Source organism: Oryctolagus cuniculus, chromosome 7 (genome assembly GCF_051225735.1).
Source record: "Oryctolagus cuniculus isolate XC-2025 breed Fujian yellow rabbit chromosome 7, ASM5122573v1, whole genome shotgun sequence".
Classification (NCBI taxonomy): Eukaryota; Metazoa; Chordata; class Mammalia; order Lagomorpha; family Leporidae; genus Oryctolagus; species Oryctolagus cuniculus.
This window is the reverse complement of record NC_142873.1, coordinates 117,379,710-117,399,989: the sequence shown is the minus strand read 5'-3', so window position 1 is coordinate 117,399,989 and position 20,280 is coordinate 117,379,710. Positions and strand designations below refer to the sequence as shown.

The 20,280-nt window shown below is 49.1% G+C and overlaps 1 protein-coding gene across 1 annotated transcript in view; it reads right to left on the bottom strand.

Moving 5' to 3' along the window:
• Positions 1-388: 388 nt before the first annotated feature.
• PLPP3 (phospholipid phosphatase 3) overlaps positions 389-20,280 on the bottom strand; it is an 81,784-nt gene continuing 61,892 nt past the window's right edge. Inside the window, exons 5-6 of the mRNA XM_002715957.6 lie at positions 14,639-14,815; positions 389-2,313 (exon numbers count right to left, since the gene is read on the bottom strand). Of these exons, the coding sequence (XP_002716003.1) occupies positions 2,188-2,313; positions 14,639-14,815 (303 nt within the window). The 3' untranslated portion in view covers positions 389-2,187. The remainder of the gene's footprint in view (positions 2,314-14,638; positions 14,816-20,280) is intronic.

Genomic DNA, 20,280 nt, shown 5'->3' with positions numbered 1-20,280 from the left:
CCTCATCCTGACGCGGGCTGTGCACAGGACTCCCTCGTGAACTTCCCAAGCCCTCCTTATCTGGAGCACTGGTCCTTCATCTGCATTTGGGAGTCCCACAGCTCCTACCAACCTGATGAAATCCCCCTGTAGAATACGAAGCTCTTTGGAGGAGTCTGAGACGAGCATAGAGCCTGAGCCTCCCTGTGCAAACAGGCTTTCAGAAATGAAAGAGCAGCTGAACCGTCAGCGTCTACACCATGGCTCCCAGATTTCCCAGGGAAAGAGTCAAGAGGCGGTGTCCCGAGCCCAGACAAGCCCATTCAAAGAGGCCGGCCCCCCAACCCCCTCCCCTCCCACACACCCCACACAGAAATACCTCAAACACTTCAGGCTTGCGACTCCTTAATTAGTTGTGTTATGAGCTTTTATTTAAAAAGCACATTTAATACAGGTATAGTTTCGCAGATACAAGTTTTCACTTTGTATGCTACAAAAGTCTTTGAATATTATTCTCTTTACAAAATGGAACCTTACAAAAATACTGACAATTTAATGTTTTTATACAGTTTTCTCTAGTTGCAGTTATTTCTTTCACTGTAAAACAATGTCTACCACAGAACTACATTTTAGTTGATATTAAAGAAAAAAATTAACTCAATGCTTTTTTAAGCAGCTAATGTAAATAACACAGGTCGAGACACAGTTTATAATCATAGTGGATATAGCTAGAATTGTTTCAGAAATAATATTTTACATAGTTAACTTTTAATGTTTTATACATTATTTATATAATATTTATATATAAAAATCATAGCTTGCTATACGTTGAAATGAAAGGACGGATTCCGGAGTAAGGATGTGCATGTGGTTGATCCATGTGGTTACTTGTAGCCCTTTGAAAGGTTTGCATCCAAGATCTAAAGGCATTTCTTCCTTCTTCATTTCCTCAAAGGTTCAGTAGAAGGGGTCCCCGTCTACTGCCTGAGCGAGACCTTGCTTGGAAGGACACTTAACGGGTAGAGAATGAGGAAAAGTCTCTGCGGAGATTTAACCCCTGTGTTCTGCCCAGCAGAACCAACCAAGAACTGCCCCAGGGGTCAACCCTAAGACAATAGTGCTTTACACAGCTTAGCAGGAGCAAGTCCCACAAGGCCCTCGCAGCTCCCACATCTTGAAGGGCAGCCTCTCAGGCATGAGACAGTCTGCTATTCGGGCTCCTTCTGACTCTGAGCAGCCAAAAGGTTGGTTCAGTTTTTCATTCTGCCTCCTGCCGCCTTCCCCCATTTGTTGTACAGAAAGCTGCTGGTGGCAGCCCGTGCCTCTGCTCATCTCTGAACCCTCCCAGGAAGTCCTGGTGGGCACACAGCAAGGATTGAGGGAGATGCAGTAACACCAAGTCTAACCGGTTCTAAAAATGTGCAAGTGCCTGGCGACTGACATATACAAAATCGGCATCCTGCTGCTGACATTTCAACATCACAGGATACTGTGTCAAAAGAAGGCAAATGAGGGCCCGAGTCCTTGATTTCTTCTGAAATTGTGCTATTTGCAAAGTTCATTCATCCACAAAGAGTCTCCTAATCTGTAACTGAGGAATTGTGGCTGCCGGCCTGGGGAGAGGCCGGGTGGAGGTGATAAGGCCTTAGAAAGGGGGAGTTGGAAACTGGAGATCTGATCACTTGACTGAGCCAATGTGCCCTTGTTTTATGATCAAAAAACAAAACATCTTGAACCAAAGTCACAGTAGAGGAGAGAGTGGGATTGACAGAGAGGCCCACAAGGGGAGACCCTCCCCCGACAGGCTAGCTTCTCTATTCAGTGCTATTTCTGGTTTGGTGTGCTACAATGTGAATTCGCGCTGTACGGCACAGGCCTGGGATTCCTCGGGTCACAAAAGGTGACCAGCAGACTCGACTCGAATGGTTTCAGTGTGTACTCCTAAACCAGCCTGTGTTCACTAGAACATGAACACCTCCAGGATGCTGGTGCATGGGGTTTGTTGGCTGTTGTTTCCGCACAGGTGAACACTACCTATTTTGAAGGCCACAAAGTAAGACTCTTTTTTCTTTTTTTTTTTTCCTTTCTAAAAAAATCAAGTTGGGCAAAAAGTTTTTCCCTACATTCTACTGTCTGATGAGATCGGAGAGCAGCAAGAACTTGCTCTCAGCAGTCATTTTACAAAAACAGCTGAGGAGGAGGCAGCACCTACACCATGTTGTGGTGATTGTTCCTGTCAATGATATCCACAGGGGACAGGATCTCCTTCCTGATGGCGGTGGGAGGCAGGGACAGCGTCGTCTTGCTCTTGAAGAGGTCGGACACAAAGAAAACCTAGAAGCACAAATCAGAGATTCAGATCAGTAACCGACATCTGGGGCTGGGGAACAGGCAAAGACAAGGGGAGGTCAGAGGACTCAGACTCAGGGAACGGGAGCTCCAAATCACAGAACTTTAAGCAGGGAAGAGATCATATAGTCCACCTCTTAGGGAACTGATGCAGAAACTAAGTCCCAGAGAAGGATGGTGACACGCCCCAGGTTGCACAGCAGTGGTAGGAGTAGAACCCAGCTTTGTGGACTCAGTGCAGTGCTCCCTATCCACAACCCATACTTCCTTATTTCTCAAGGCAAAGTAGCAATGACAGCTAAGTTCCTAAACAAAGGAAGTCAGTCATACCTAGTCACAGTCATTAATCTGCTCTGCTTTTCCTTTCTTCCCAAAGGAATCCAGGGTGTAACCAAAAAAGATCAGGCAATATGAAGGCCTACCAGCAAGACTGAGTCAGGAGCAGTGGTGAATATTTTTTTCTGGAAATCCAACAGTATCAACCATTTGATGGGAGGTGAAGAGACCAGGGTCTGGGGCTGGTGCTGTGGTATAATAGCTTAAGCATCTGCCTGCAGTACTGGCATCCCATATGGGTGCAGGTTCGAGTCCTGGCTGCTCCCCTTCCAATCCAGCTCTTTGCTATGGCCTGGGAAAGCAGTGAATGGCCCAAGTATTTGGCCCAAGTATTTGTACCCAAGTGGGAGACCTGGAAGAAGCTCCCGGCTCCAGGCTTCAGATCCACCCAGCTCCAGCCACTGTGGCCATTTGGGGAGTGAACCAATGGCTGTAAGACAGCTCTCTCTTTCTCTTCTTCTGTCTGTAACTCTGCCTCTCAAGTAATTAAATAAATCTTTAAAAAAAAAAAAAAAAACTAGGGTCTCACTGCTGAGGGAGTCAGCAACTTACCCAAAGGCAAGGTCAATGGAAAGTCTCCCATCACTCATCCCCAGCATCCTTCCACCTCCTGGACACAGGACCCCACTAAGTGTCTCTTAGAATCAGGAGAGACATTTATTGGATAGATACCCTTGCAACAGTATGAGGATAGCTCAGATATAATTCCTGTCTCAATGAGCTTATGATGAAAGATTCAAGAACTTGAAGCACTACCCAAGTAAGAAACATTCATGCTTTGTATTGGATGGAAAAATAAGCCCACACTTTGCTTTATCTCCCCCAGTTGCCTTCTGTCCTACTCTGTTATCCTACTGATGTTATCACCTGACAGGTGTAGAAACAATGTCCTTATCGTCACCTAAAAATGATCCTCCCTTTCATCCTTCCCTTTGTCTCCAGGAAGATTTTGATCAATCCCTCCCCATCCCTGGCTCTCGATTCCACTTATTCCAGTTTGGCTAGATGCCTGAAATAAGGGCACTTACAGCCTTAATTTCTTCGAGATCCTTCTCCCAGATTCCATTACACCTGCCAAGAGCAAGACAATCTCCCATCCCCACCAAACACCTTCTCCTTCAAGATCCTAAACACCTACCACCTCCATCAGCTGGATTATTTCCAATGTAATTTTGTGGGCTCATAATCACTACACATTAGGGTACCCATTTCCAAACTAACTACAAGATAGAAATAATATGAAGGCTAAAGGTAATAATGGACTTGAGAGACTGAAACCTGTGTCTGGTACATGGTTCAGCTAAAGGCACTCCTTTTTCTAATGCTCTGGACATCAAAGAAATTACTAGACCCAGGTAAATCATGCTTTCTCACATCTTGTAAACTTTGCTTATTGCCCTTTCTTCCTGCTTGGTTTCTGGAGGACAGAGCTGTAACCCTCATCAACCCACAGACAGCCTTGAGTCTTGCACACCTCAGGGGCTCCATAAAAGTTTGTTGTTGAATTTCTAAAACTCTCTTTACTTCCTAGGAAGTAGGCAGTCTCATCTTGGATCTCATTGAGATATCCAATTCCTATAGACCTCAGGGCAACCCGATACTCAAACACCACGTGCACGTAGCCTGGCGGCAAGATCAAGAATTGAGTCAGCTGCGTTTTGCTTTCAGCATGGCTTGAAGTTACACAAACATGTTTTTTGGAATCCTGAAACATGATCCTTTCAAGACTCATATAGGGCTCAATCTCCCTGATGCTTGAACAGCAGACACAGAAAGGACTAGGAAAACTGGCAACTCCCTGATTTGGAGCAGAAAGAAAGTTCCCTTTCTTCCAGAAGAGGATATCCACCCAGATTGGAAACACAAGCGCCCAGGCTGGGGAGGTTCAGTACAAATTAAAGTAATCATTTTCCATCTATGGAACAAACCCATTCCCCTCCCATAGTCCCACTCCACAGATCCTCTCTGCCAGATGAATGAATGAATGAATAATAATAAAATAACAGTCTGCGCAACAAGAAGAATCTAAGTTGCACTGCTTAGAGCATTCGCTTTCAATTCTATTTCTCCAGTTCCTTATTTATAAAACTGCTTGTTTTGAAAATGTATGAATGCAATCAGGAGACTAGAAGACAGAGTCCTTTTTCCTCCAGGAGCTTACAGGCCAATGAGGGAGAGAGCCACATAAAAAGACCACGAGGACACAGAGTGTGAAGCTACATGACAGAGGAGATACGCAGAAAATGTAGCGTGTAAGTCAGAAGGATGGATGAAGAGCGGGCCTTACACGCCTTCCCCCAAGAGATCTATATGTGGGCTTGGCTTTGAAGGATAAGAAGTTAGCCAGATGGTAAATGCCATGAGTAGTGCTTCAAGAAGGGAGCAGATGGTAAAGACCTGGGAGAGAGAGACCACTGCATGTTCAGGGACTGCGGGAAGCTCCTGTGCGGCTGCAGAGGACATGGCCAGATCACGCAAAGCCTCCTGGGACGTGGTAAGCAGTTCAGACCTCCTCCCTCCAGTGCTAGGAATAATCGCCAAAGCTTAAGAAGAGAAACACCATGTTGGAAACACCTGCATTAATGTGACAATGGTATGTAAACTACAGAAAAGGCACAGTGAGCTTCAAGGTGGGACTGCAGAGCCTGGGAGGGATGAGTCCTGAATGACAGCCATACTGGGAAGACAGAGAAGGTGCTGGGGACAGGACTGAAGCTGTTTGAGGGGGAGAGTTGTGTGTGCACAGCGGGGCTTTTCCTTCTAGTCCAGTTTGCAGCTCTGGGAACCTTTGCATTGGTTCCCATAAAAACTCTTACAATTTGGGTAAACTATTCCAGGAAAAAAAACGATAGCTCTGCCTTCTTCTGTTTTGGCTGCTTCTGATAGTGTCTTGGGGGGAAACGATTCTGATCTCCTGCTGAGTCAGAGTGACCGGCTATGCTGTGCTCCGAAGGCGGAAGAGGACCTGGGCAATGCCACCCTGCCTTCAGAGCAAGACTACACGCAAATCAGGTACCGAGCAGCTACAGGAACAGCACATGCCTTAATGAGGAGGTATACAAGTGGTGGCTATTGTTGCTGTTCCGGCAACACCTTATTGCCATCTCCCACTCTCCATTCAACACCCGCGGTGGTAGGAGGAAGGTTTGCTCTTTAGAGTAGGGCAGACTTGTCTCCACATCCAAATGTTGCCATTTTCAGTAAAACACATAGGTGCAAGGGATGACACCTTTCCCAAGGGATTATTTCAAGGATTATGAGGGGGAATAAAAGGCACAACGATGGCACAGTGCCTGGAGCCCAGGGAGAGGTAACTAAGAGTCACACCACTGACTTGTGTGCTCAGGGCCTGCCTGCACAAAATCACTGTTCCTGTGCCCCTTATGTGGAAAGAGAAGAGGAGAAAGAATCAGAGAGAGAGAAAAATTGGAGAGGGCAAAATCGAAGGGTTGAGGATGTGAATGAATGTGTAGAAGCCGACACCACCTCAGGCTGGATACAGAGGCCGTGCGGATGCTCACACAGGGCACTGAGGGTCCGCTTCCCGGATCCTACCACTTCTGGGTTGGTTTTGGGAATGAGTCAGCACACCGGGAAAGGAAGATGCGTGTGATGTCTTCCTGCCAGTATTCCTGTGCTCCAGAGATGCCCGTCTGCCTTGCAGCACTCACAGCTCGCTTGCTGCTGCCGGGCGGCTGCCTGGAACGATGCTTCAAGCACCCAGAGGCCAGAAGCGAGAACCCTGGTCAGAAGCCAGGCTTCCTCTTTCTTTGTGGTGAGTGGCCAACTCAGCAGGTTTTGAGGGTCATTTTGTTAAGGGCAGATTATGACAGCAAAATTGTCCTTCAAACGTTTCTTTGGACACTGAGTGTTTCAACTTGTGAGTGTGTGTAAGCGAATGCTTTGGAGATAGGAATCATGCCCGCTGAGGTTTCCATAAGCACCTGTTACACTTAGATGCCAGCACAGGGCAGATAACCATAAAAGCAAAGGCATGAAGGATCTCAGAGGCAGGAGAGTCCTGACAGCAGTCTATTCCAGCATTTCCCAAAATGCAGTCCTCAAGTTATCTGCTTCCAAATCACCTGGGTGTTTCCTGCAAAAGCAAATTCCTGGGCCCACTCCAAGCCTACTGAGTGTGTCCTAACATCCACATCTGAAAAAACACTACAGGTGTTTGTTATGCAGAAGCACTGGGAGGCAGTCTGGAGATGAACAGACGGGCTCACCTGCTAGCTGTGTGCCTTGGATAACTTGTCATTTTTCTGAGAGCAGCTCCTTTGCACCGTGGGCATCGGGACACCTTCCTTGAGCAGCCCTTACTCCCTCTTTCTGGTACCCATACTGAACTTTTAATGACCTTCCGTCTTTGCATTAGGCCATAGGCTTTGATGCGTGATGTTTTAAATGCCAGATCATGTTTCCTCTTGCTACTGCAGGGCATGGATCATGTTGAGTCATCTCTCTGCTCACAGCCCAGAAATTACAGGTCTCATAAAGCTGGTGCACCCTCCGTGCGTGTATGGAGACCACGGCTGCCTCTCCTGTTGCACATGCTCTTGTGTGTCTCAGCCTTGGGATTTCCTTTTGGTTTCCTGGTCTACCATACTGAACAATCTCACAGATTAAGGGAAGAAAAACTTTTTTTGGAGGAGAAAGCTTTGGGAATTGGCTCACTCTCATGCCCTAAGTATAGTAAGTGCTGTCTCAAGAAAACTCATCTTTGGCAGCTTTGCCTTTTGACTAGAAGGGAGTTACTCAATTGCAATCACTACTTTTTGACCCCTAATAAAGGGATTTCATTGGCTTTTGACACTAGGAAGTTGCCAGAGTATGTGTTGGGTGATATCCTAGCATATCTGGGAGGGAACATGTTGGAGTGGCTAGAGTAAGATTTGGTCCCAAAATTACTTCTGGGTCTTGACTTTATTTATCTGGAATCTTACTATTTCAGATGACTGAATTTCCTTATACTTGTATGCAAACATAATATATATATATATATATATATATATATATAAAAAGAAACTATCTTCCCATAGTTACAGTAAGGTGTAAATAGAATAATATATGTGAATACACTTTGTGCCCGCTGAGAACGATTCAAATCCCACACCAGTTACCATCAGTGAGGACCATCACTGCTACTGAGAAACATGAAGGCTGTTATCCCACAATAAGAAAATCTGGAGGCACAGGAGAAAATGTGGTGGGAAACTGAAGGAGAACAGGAAGCTGGGGGTGGCCAAAGAGGCTTCCAGGAAGGTAGTCCTTGGCTGTCATGAAGGAGGCCATCTGGGAAGGAGGACCCAGAGGCTGACAGCTCTGTCACTGAGGGGTTGAACTGAGCTCAGGAGCAACAGAGGCTGGGCCACCTCTGCAGTAGGGCCACCATTCCCTAAAATCCTCCTAGCTTGAAGTTGAAAGGAGGACGGGGGCCATTCCTCACTGAGTTCACCTCTCCCCATCATCTCACAAATTCCATTGCTCTGAATCCCATGGTCAGAAGACATCCCATGTTCCTTCTCATCCCCCTCCAAGTCTGTGTGCTCTTCCTTCTGCATGGAATCTCTTCCTTATCTTTCATATTGTATAGAAAATACTCACTGGTCTGCCAAGCATCTTCTCCTCCAGGAACAGTTTCTATTCCTCCCAGCTGCTCAAGAAGAATTCGCGATTCCTTCCCTGTGGCCCCATGCCCTCAGCAGTGGATCCCATTCCAGCACCCATGTCCTTCTAGTTTCTTCTTTGTCTACATGTCTGCCCCCCAGCTCAGCCTCGAGTCATTAGTAAGGTACAATACTGGGTGGTCACTCTCAGCATTTCTAAGGTTAGATAGGAAGCCTTACAATGGCTTATTTTGTGACATTTGGTTCAGTTACGTCTGGGTGCCTCTATTGGATTGTGATGTAAAATACGTTTCTTATTATGAATTGTGGTAAAATTTTGGAAAGTTATTGCACTCTTAAGTCCTTTAAAGACCAACTCCTTTTTGTTTGAAATTCCTAAAACAAACACAGCATGTAACATATAATACACATTTAATCAGTGCATTACATGTGCCAAGCGTGATGTATCCTTTAGTCACTCAATCTTCAATCCAAACATCATGCAAGGAATTATCATCCCCACTTCACAGAGCAGGAAAAGGTGGCTGAGAGGTGAAGTGATTTGCTTAATTGGCATAAATCTGCAATAGGCAGGAATACAACTTGCCTTTATGAGTCTCTGCCTCATCATCCACTCCACTGGTCATTCAGCAAGGGAACAAGACACTTTGCAAACCATGGAGTACGGCAAAGATGCTGTCATCATCTATCAGGGACCAGAGTTGATCTCTGCCTTTGCTTCCTTCCTTCTCCCACATCCACATTCCTGCCATCTCAGTGAGTGAGTGCCTATGGTGGCATGGCCAGGGCCTAAGCTAGGCTTCTGCAAGACTAGCAGAGATTTCTGGGAGATCATTTCTTCTATCTCCCTGGGACAAATCCCGAGGGAATCGAAGGGCCTGTGCCCTGTTAGAGAAGGAAAAGATCTGTGAAATTTATGGCATAGACCAACTGTGCTTGAAATTTACAGTTAGAGCCCTTGGAGCGGGAACCAAGAGGCCTGGGACCTGGCTCCTACTCTGCCACCAGGCGTCACTGGGCGTGTCCAAGCTCTGTGCACCGTGGTTTCCTCTCGCAGGGGCTGTCATCACGGAACTCTTTTTTACACTAGCATTCTTGCTGGTCTCTTTTCCCAAGGTCACCTCACTGGGCAGAGACAAAGAATGCCCTCGCCCTTCCCTGCATCCTGGAGGAAGATAGCAGCACACAAAAGAGCGACTGCTGGCCGAGCCACACCCCTGGGCAGAGGAAGACCAGGAAAGACTCTGCTGTGTGTTTATGAAATCCACGAGCAGCTGCTTCCTCTGCTGACCCCACAGCCATGGCGGCCTGGCCCTCCCCTGACCCCTCCACAAGCCCCCGATTTGCCATCTGTCAGAGGGTCAGGGAGGAGGTGACCAGATATGTGAGTTGTCCCTAGATAGGAAATGAACTGATGTCTGTCCCTTCATCTGGGTCCCCGGTGAGCCCAACTGTAGAGTTCACATCTTTGGTGGCAGTAGCTTTGTGGGTGTGAAGGTGGAAGGCCAGACGTGAGTGTCAGAAGGTGTCTGGGCACGACCGAGGTTGTGAGTTCTGGCAAGATTGTGAGAATGGATGTCTACGTGCCTGGGATCCACTGGGTCTGGCCCCGTGCCATTGGGTCTGTCTGGGTGGTGGCTCTCCACCTTTGCCCTGTGTCCATCAGTGGGCAGGCCTGTCTGACCCTAAGTGCCCGTGTCCTCAGTGGAGTCCGTGACACCATGCCGGTTTTCTGTCTGGGTCGGGTTCCGCTGCCTTCCCTTTCCGGTAAGTGCTCAACTGCTAAGTGATGGGGGAGGAGAGGAGCACTCTCCCCTTTGGCATGTGACTTCCGTCTACTGCTTGCTGTGATGAGATCTGTGCTCAGCAGACCTGGATAACAGCTGGGCTGTCACAGCCTGTCGCCCTAGGCTCCGCAGTGACCAAGCCAACATTCTAGGGTGACACGGCGCCCTGACTTGGAAAGGCAGCCCAGGATCCCGCAGTATGGCGCAGCTTCACAGGCTGTGCAGGAACACGGTTCTGTCTGAGACAGCAGGTCCGGCTCAGCTGCTAAGAAGTCAGCAGCACCATGGAATCCCTGGGCAGAAAGGTCAGGAAGCCACAGGGCCTCCAAGTTCACGTCACAGAGGAGGGAACCAGGCTCAAAGGGGAAGTGTCTTGCCTGAGGTCCCCAGCCATTCATCACTCACTCTTTATCCAGTGCTTATCTATTTGGCAAATAGCACCTATTGTGTGTCCATCACTCCACCAGGCACTGAGAAGAAATAACTAGAAGATGTTGCTATTATGGCACCCTTAATCTAGCTGGGGAGACAGCAGGAAGCTGATAGAACAGGTTAAAACCCAAGGCAGGAAGGCAAAGGGCTGTGGGAGTGCTGGAAGACAGCTGGATAATCTTGTCCTTAGAGACTGGGGAAGGTGCAGTAAGCTGAGCACTGGCTCCCTAGACAGGTCCACACACTAAGCTGCAGAACCTATAAGCCTTACACATGCCTTACACAGCATGGACTTTGTAGATGAGATTAGGTTAAGGATATTGGGATGGGGCAATTACCCTGATTAGCCTGGATTATAAGGGTGACCCCACTGTTATCACCAGGGTCTTTATAAGAGGGAGGCTGGAGGTCAGAATCACAGAAAGAGAAGTGATGATGAAAGCAGAGGTGAGAGAGAGAGAGAGAGAGACGTAAAGATTCTATGCTGCTGTTTTTGAAGATGGGGAGGGGACCAGCAGCCAAGGAATGCTGTGAATGGCTTCAGGGCTTACTAGGCCAAGACCCAGGCTTGTGCAGGGGCAGGAGATTTGGGAGGGAGGGCATTTCACCTGTTCCCCCGTTCCCAGGCAGCTCTGGCATAAATCCAAAGGGAATCAACGGCTATAGTTGAGCAAACCCCATTTCCTACTGCACCTTCCACAAAAGAAACCTGTGTGGCTTTAGTTTCTGGAATCCTGTTACAGTGGCCACAGGCAACCAACACTGAGGCTTCATCAAAGCTGGGGTGTGCTGGACTGTGCTCCATCTGAGGGGGACAGCTGTCTAGGGCGATGGCTCAGGGTGCTGGGAGATCTCTGGGCAGTCCAGCATGCCAGGCATGAGGGGTGTGTCAGGAGCCCAGGGAGGGCGGAGGGGGAGAGTGCAGCGTTGGCTATGTGACAGCCTAGGGTCAGCCCTTGCGACCCTGACGTTTCTCCAAGCTATTTGTTTCTGTGTAGCCCCTGTGTTCTCATTCTTGAGTGAGGACAACAACAGAAACTTGAGCATAGGATTTGAGGGAGTGATGAAACTGCTCTCTGCAAGGCGCTTTATGTGATGCTGGGCCCAAGTGAGCTCTCGGCAGAGCCGGCAAATACCGCATCTCTGTCAAGCGAATGGGGGGAGGGGGGGGTTGTGCATAGAGGTTTGGCTCAGGAGCTTATCTGGCAGGGCGGGAAATGGGTTCTGGGTTGCTTGGCACCCCGGGCAGTAGCTTTTGCATCATTCTGTGCCTCCCTATTCTCAATCTTTCTAACCTCAGTGATGTCTCCCTGTTTCAAGAACACTTAAATCGAGCTATATTCAGGGGTGAGAAGAGAGCGTGGCTCTTTGGCAAGGAAAGTTCTGCTGTGTGGCACTACCAGAGCAGAGGCCACAGAGCTGCCCGCAAAGTGAGGACTGCACTGCCCTGCCCCACCAGGGGAGAGGCCGCCCTCCTCCTCACCAGCCCCTCTGCTGCCACTTGCTTCTCCACGCCTCCTCACAGACCCCCCCACCCCCACCCCGGGCTGCTTTTCTGCCTTCGCTCAGTTGCATCCAGGGCTCTTATGGTGGGACAGGGCTGGCTGCCTTCACGTCTCCCAGCTCGGTACTCCCAGACTCTCCCGCTGAGTGGCCGCCGCTCAGACACTTTCTTGCCCTGGCCTCCCAGACAGCCAAAGGAAGCGGATCCCTCAGGGCTGCGATGCCAAGCCAACTGGGACCACGTGGACCTGCTGTGCGCCAGGCTGGACATGAGGCATTCGGAGAAAATGAGAGTAGTGTGCAACCCTTGGCCTCTCATCTTCACAGCGGAGTGGACAAAAGACAGGCACAGGTACTGGCCAGCCCTTTGCAGATCAGCCTCTCATAGACACATGGCTTCTCTAATTCAATGCAGCTCCACCAGCCTGGGGGCTAGGAAGGACCCTGGGACACATTGCAGCGACATTGCATAAACAGCCGACCACTCCAGCCTCAGGTTAACAACGCCAGCTGAGTTTCAGAAGAGCTGGAGGGCAGAGTGGTGACTCAGAACCCTGGAGGCAGCTCGTGGACCTCGGCAGACCTCAGTCACCTCTCTGAACCTGAGTTACTCCATCTGTAAAGCCACTTCCTGGACTAGAGAGAGACAAAATCTAGAAAGGTGTACGTACAATAAGTGCGCAGTACCTAGAATGCTGGCAGTATACAATAGGTGCTTACAAACACTGGGACCAAATTCCTATCCCACGCTGTGGTCAGCCAGAGCCAAACAGGATAAAAGTCAAGTCCCTCATTTCCTTTCCTGCAAATCTGCCTTGGTCCTCCTGAATACTTCTAATTGCTCCTGGCCAGTGCTTGAGGACATAAAAGAGAAGGCTAAGAAGGATCCCCCCCACTTTCTCATTTTTTTAATTGGGGGTGCAGGAGACTCCAATTAGGGCAGTGGCGCCACAGAGAAGGAAACAGAGCAGCAGGCCCCAGGGCTGTTCTCCTGCTGAGAGGGATGCTCAGAAGGGCACAGTCAGCAAAGGGTTACCCTCCAGTGCAAACCCCCATCCTCCACTGTCGCTTCCTATTAAAGGGCCAGGCACGAGGAGCAAGCTGGACGGTGACAGCTGCTCTCATTAACGGCGGTTCGGTGGTTCACCCCCAACTTTTTTCCCTTCTGGCCTTCACTTGAAAAAGGAAAGAATAAGAAAGCAACAAAGAAAGCCATGGAAACAGCCAGTCTCTTAGGCTAGCATTCCCACATCTAGACTGGCAAGTAGGTCGGATGCTACTTTCTTCCTGGGACCCACGCTGATGTGGGAATTCCCTTTCCCTCTTTCTGACCACACTGGATCAGGCCCTGGCTTGCCTTCGGAAGCACCGTGCCCCAACAGGCTGTACAAGCAGGGAGAATGGGATCACCTTGTGAACAAGGCCTCGGCCTGCATCCTGCCTATGCTTTCCAGAGAACGTTCCCTGGAAAGGTTAGAGACGCTCCTGGACTCAAGCCTTTTGCTTAGTTGGCATACATTTACATACCCTGAGTTAGCATCCCTGAGAGGCCCTGCTAAGACAGGGAGAGTAACATGTATGTTACGCATGGGCCAGGCTCCATGGAATGGACAGCCTACAGAGAAGCGACGTCAATAACGAGAACAGTGCTGTTCCAGTGGGGAGTGGGGAGAGGTCATCGCAGGGAGCCATGGGCCAGCAGCCAGGCTCAGAAATCAGGACAGGATAAGGGGCTGCTTCCCATCTCGCCATTGTTCCTAATTCTTACTGTGATTGAGCAAGGATAATACTAACAGCAATGCAACCTCCATGTGTGGTGCTTAAACACGCAGCCATTACTGTTTGCTGGACTCCTGCTGGGCGGGGGCAAGCTGCTTAGAGGGCCGGGGAGGCACAACATCACAGCAGGTGTTCAGGCAGGTTTGCTGGCTAGGCCCCTCAAAGCTTTCAGCAGGCAGGAAAAGCAGAGAGGAGGAACGGGAGGCTCAGAGAGGTGGTGGGTGGTACTCTATGCTACGCTCGCCTAGAGCCAGCATGGATATAGATGACAAGGACAAGCTAGCCATATCCTTTCAGGGCACGTCAGCAGGAGGCCCACCCCCAGGTCAGACTTGGGAGATTTGATGTGAAAGGTGCCGGGCCTGGGGCTTAGCCTTCAGCACATCTCATTTCCAGTCCACGCAGAGCTCAGGATGTGACTAAGTCACTCCAGGGGCATGGTGGGAAGAGCAGACGGCTCTAAGAAGCTGACCCCAGGGGCTAACAAGTGCCTCCCAGACAGCATGTGAGCCTCCATGCGTGAGCTCGGAGGCCTAGACATGCCGTGTGACCTTGGGCACTGAATTTCCTCATCTGCAAAGTGAGCAAGTTGACAATAAACACAGCATCTTCCAATGCAATCGTCTATGACCCCAAACCTGTATTTATACTAAAAAAGGATGCAAAGAATGTCTCAGCTCCAAACTCACAGGTTGAAGCAAGAATTCTTGTTTCACTGAAGGGGTTTTGGGGGTGACCCCCAGACACCAAGCAGAGAACAGGAACAAGGGTTCCCTAGCGTTAGTCACCGAGAAGCAACGGTCCAGGGATCTGTTTGCTCACTGAGGACAAGATGCTACTTACTATACAGCAGGCCACCAGGGCTCCTTGGGCAAATCCCGCCAGGACATCGCCAGGATGGTGCTTGTGGTCAGATATGCGGGACAGTCCCGTGTAGAAGGCCATCATGATCAAGGTGAACTGCAGCAGGGGCCGCAGCAGGCGGGCCCCTCGCCAAGTGAAGCGGGCCTGCAGGTACAGCTGGAGGGAGGAAACAACAGAACAGTGAGTGACTTCCCGGCCGTGAGCACCAGGTCCACACACACACACACACACACACACACACACTACATTGCTGCTAGATGGAGCTACCCGAACCTTGGCAGCAGGGACTCAACAAAGCACTGGACTTGAACATGGCCCTAAGCCAGTGATCTGAGCCTTGGTTTTCTTATACTAAAAAGTTAGAAACAGAATTTAGCTAGTGGTCTTGGCATACTGCTTGGTGCATAGCAGGCACTCGGTCATCAATGTCAGTTTCCTTTTATCTTCTTGATTAAAACGCATGAGAAGAAATCACCAGGGCTGTAAAGGTTTCCGTTTTACAACCGAAGACGACAACTCTCTTAGGGAACCTGGGAGTTACCGACGCACAATCCCTACATGACCTGCCTCTCAGTACTGCTGTGGAAATAAAATACATTCTGATACCAGGAAGTGATCCTGACACTCCCATGGGGCTGCTTCTACTTCGCAGCCTACCCAAGGACAGGTCCCTGAGCCACCACTTGGAACCACGGGCTTGGAATCAGAATGTAAGGAAACATAGAAACCAAGCAGCCTCCGCCAGAGACCTCGCAGATAGATGCTGACTGCTACTTGGACTGGGTGGAGCAGAAGAGCAACCTGAGGAAAATGGAAGAAAACAAAACCACCTCTGGCCAAGCAGAGAGGTTGAAATGACGTCAACCGGGCATTGTCCCCCTCTAAGTTATCTGGCTACAGTTTCCGTCCTAACGTCTGGGCACAAGCCACTTCCCAGGTTCCTGTGGGAACTTGGGAAAGGAGGGGGAAGAGGCAAGGGGCCCAGGGCCACTTCCGACTCCAAATCAAAGCACTCAGGGGAAGAGCTTCCAGGAGCCCTGGCCTCCAGATAGACCCGGGGCAGTGGCAAGGGCGGGGCCTGCCCTGAGGGAGATAAGACAGACACCTTCTTCCGGAGGTCAGGAAAGAGCAAGTCAGCGCCAACCCTTGGGAGGCCAAAGAGCAGAAGATGCAGGAATAGTGTAGGACTGACTCTTCAACTGCTTGGAAAACTATTTCCAAAAAGCCGGGCGTGGAAAACGCCAGGCAACTTTCTAATCAGTGTGAAGTTCCATGATTGTCTGGAAAATTTAACAGTAACAAATGGAAAACTGATAAGTGGCTTCCGTGATGTTGCTGGCCATTCAACCAGTGCCAAAAATCGATGTTTTTCTATGTAAATAATGACCAGTTGAAAAAAATCATCAAAGCAAATATAATTATTTAAATAATTTACCATGAACTACATAGGGCTTTTATGAAGTAAAGGACATAAAGGACCAATCTTAATAGATAAAAAGCTGGGAATCTTAAAAAAAAAAGTCTAAAATCAACTTTTAAATTCAGAAGTTGGTATGTAAATTCAGTTAGATTCCCATGGATATTCTAAAAATATCTGGGAAAAAAACGTTAAAAAAAAGTTAAAAATTAAGCCAAAGATAACCTAAAGACCAACTTTTTGGTGCAAGCCAAGAAAAAAATAGAGAAAGAAGCCATGAACCATGACAGATGCTAGGGACACAGAACTGAGATGTGGTAATTCCTGCCCTGCGGAACATATAGCTGGGCAATACATGAAAACAAAGACGTGGACTATTGTGTGTTCCAGGAGCTGTGAAAGACGGTGGGGGCCAAGGTCAGTTACACAGCGGAGGGATACTTGACTTGAATCCCCAAGACGAATGGTTGCTGGTAGTTAGCGGAGGATGCTGCAGGCACCTGCCAGCACAGTTGCCAAGACTTTAAATCGTTCAGCAGAGCCAGAGAGGAGGGCACACGGTGGGTGATAAGAAGTCGGGCTGCAGAGAGGAGCTGAGGCCAGCTCGTGGAGGGCGCTGGGTGTCAAACTAAGGAAGCTGGGCTTATTTTTGTTACTTTTAATGCTTGTAAGATTAATAAAGGCCATGAGAAGTCCTGCAGTGAAAAAAGAATTGTCAGACCTTAAGTTGCTGCTTTTATTGACTAGCCATCTGCTGAATGACAACTGAAAAACATTGTCAACAATCATAAAACATGAAGTGGTCCGAAGCAAGTGTCTGGGAAAGCGGCAAGTCCAGAGAACGAGGCGTGGTACGCCAGCAGTGCCCGCACCGCGGGCTGGCCTTGCTGCAGCTACTGTGGGTGGTGGCTGGGGTGGGTCACAGGAAGAACACAGAGGTTCCCATCAGAAGAACCTCACTTGTCTCGTGTGTAAAATAAGTGCCCCAACTTCTGTCTTACAAGCCACTGCGTTCTGGATTGGTTGATGATATACACCAATAAATAATAATGATTCCATCTTCAATCACTTGTCTTAATTTGGGCCTAAGAGCCCCAAGATCGTTTTATTTCCTTTCCTGAAAAATCCGAAGGTCTTCAGAAAAACGCTTGTGTGAATTTCTCCAACCCTTCCCCCGCCGGCTGCCTGCAGCCTTTCAGTTCTGGGCCTTGGAAACCAGGGTGGGGCAGAGGAAGGGTGGGTTTCCCAACCGGACAGGGCCCACCTCTCCCTTTGCACTGACTCAGAGACTTAAGGCTGGAGCTTAATAAAAGGGGAGAAAAAAAATACAGCCAGGAGAGGAACTTGAGGAGAGAGGAAGAGACCAGTTTTCAGAATAGCCCCAGGAAGGGAGGGAGGAAAGGTTTATGAATGAGAGAGGAGTTGGGGGCCCTGGGAAAAGCATTCCTCTGGGAAGCAGTCAGAGGTGGAACCAGGGCCGGTAGACTGGGGCTTGCTCCACCCTGTCCATTAGCAAGGAACACTCTTGGAGGAATGTCTTGAGGTCAGGATGGATCCTGGTGCCTGACGCTGGGGCAAAGCGCATTTTGGGATGAGATGACCCTGATTCCTGTCCTGGCCCTGGCCCTGACCAATGATGGTGTCCTTTAATGGACTTCATCACCTATAAAATAGCTTGAACTATAATCCCCCTCTCAGGATCATCAGAATGAAAAGCAGCAGCATGGAAAGGACCCCGTCTGGCAGAGGACGGAACTCAAGACTCCTCAGAATCAGAAGTGACCCTTGTGCCTTGGAGGAAATTTGCTCAATGATGTGATTTTCCCAGGCTGTGTAAGGAGACTTCACAATGACCTTCCACCCAGTGGCTACATCTGATTTGGGAAGTCATGTGGTGCCACCAGGGTTTGAGGTTGACCACAGGCTCTGATAACCCCTGCATCCCACACCAGCCTCCCTGCTAAATGGACTGGATGTTTCTGGTTCAGAGCCCTGTGCAAGCCACCCCAAGCCAGGGCTGGGACCTCACTGGGATCAGTGAGTGCATTCTGGGGCACAATTGGTAACTCAGAGGCTCCATTCATTCCCATGCCACGGGAGGCAAGTATACCAAATTCAAGAGAAGACCGCAAACATCCCTGATCAGGAGGATGCCACACCCTTATCCCTGACCAACAGAGCAAGGCCACATTCTAAGAACCGAAATGCCTGTAGGGGTCCTAAGCACCCTGACAAAGGGTGGTTAGAAAAAGGGTGAGCAGAGCTAGACAAAAGCAGCAAATCTAAGTGACCGTGACCTCTCATAGTCTGCTTCTGAGGTCCTGCCTTGTCTGTGTCCACTTGCCCGAGGTCTACAGAGGCCTCTGAGCTGGAGACACAGCAGCTGGAATCCACTGTGATGCCCATGAAGGGTTTGATGTGCAGCCAGAGCAACAGACCCGAACCTGCACTTTGCTACACATCAGCTGCGTGACCTGGGCCAGCCACTCTGCTTCTCTTTGTTTTCTCATCTACAATACGAGCGTGGCTTGTTTTTCTTTTTGATGTTGCAAGCACTCAACATGTTCAAAACTGAAAGACACAGACATGAGTGATGCATGTTCCATATGCAAATGATCTTAAAGTCCTTTTCTTGTGCTAAGATAATTAAACTGCTGACTACAGTTTAGGACTGTAACAGATTTATGTCTGCCTTCTCTCCTAACACACCCAAAAGTCCTAGGTATATACAACCCTTTCCATAAATGGAATTCTCTCCTCCTTCCTGTCTTAGCATCAAAACTGGGGTCCTGTAGAATTCCAACAAAGCCTTCTTAGACTGCACTCTGCCTGCTCCTCTGGTCTGAACCAGCAGAGTCAGATGTGTGGGTGAGTCACACTCCCATTCTTGCTAAGTCACTTGTGTTTCCTTACCTGATTTGCATACTGGTGAAACAGGTCTGTACTGTCCTCTCCCTTCATTTCCATTTCTCTAGGGACTGCTCAGCTAAGAGTGAAAAGGAGGCTTTTGTCCTGCCCTGGGTGTTTGCCTATCCTCTGCCTGGAAGCTGCTCTAGCTCACTGACACCCAGCGAGAAACTTTCTCTCTTCTCTCATCTTCTCCACAGCTCCTATTTGGCTCAGGTTCAATGCACCTGGTGGTTCACTGACATGATGCAGAACTGGAATTTCTCTCTGGGAAGTTACTTAATAACTCTGAGGACCGAAGAAGAATTTGTGGTTCATTTGTCCTCCTTTAGAAGAAAATCCAACCTTGTCTTCCGTCACTATTGTGGCAGAAAGGAAAGTAAACGTGGCTAAGCACTGTTGTAGATGTGGCTCTCAGTGCTTTAAATTCCATGCCTACAAAGGTTCCAGAAAGGACACTATTGTGCCCATCTTCCAGATGGAGAAGTCAAGGCTACCATGCCCAAATCAAGGCTACAAGAGGCCATACTGGCTCACGGCTAGAGAGTCATGATTCACACAGGGTAAGACTGCCTCCTTCTGAATCCGTGCTGTCAGCAGCGAATCACCTGGTTTCCTTATGAATTACAGCTTGACATGCCCAGTACCGATGCACCTGTCTTTGCAGGAAAGAAGCAATCCGAGATGACTACATATCTGTCGTAGACGAGAGGACAACTTCCAGGAGATATCGCACCTCGGGCTCCTTTTCTCCACCCATCATAGACTCTCAGTCTAAAACACAGGCATGCCACTGTAACAGAGAATCCTGTCCAGCCTGATGTCAGGCCAAGAGTAGCCCACACTGAGCCAGCATGGAGCTAGCACAGCTCTCGGCAGAGACTACAGCCCCTTCTCCTGCCCCATCTCCCGGACCACCCCTTGCTGGGGATCTTGCACTACTGGTTTCCAGCTATTCACTTTGCTAGTCACACAAAATCAGAAGCTCCGGAGGAGTCACCAGGAGCTCACACAGGGTCCAGCACAGAACAGGTGCTTAGAAATGGATGGATGGATGGGCAGAGGGGCAGGAGGAAAAGTAGGCACAGTATCTGCTAGCCTGGTTTATTTCCCTGGGAAACAATGATCTTATTCTCACAAGAGCTTTCAACAGACAGGATGTGTGAGGATACCTCGTGGGTACACCAGATGCCTTGCTCCGGTATCCCAGTGTTGGACAAAACCTCAGTGACTCACAACCACAGCCCAGAGACCACGGCTACCAGAGGACAGCCACATCTCTGTTTCGTTGGTACCC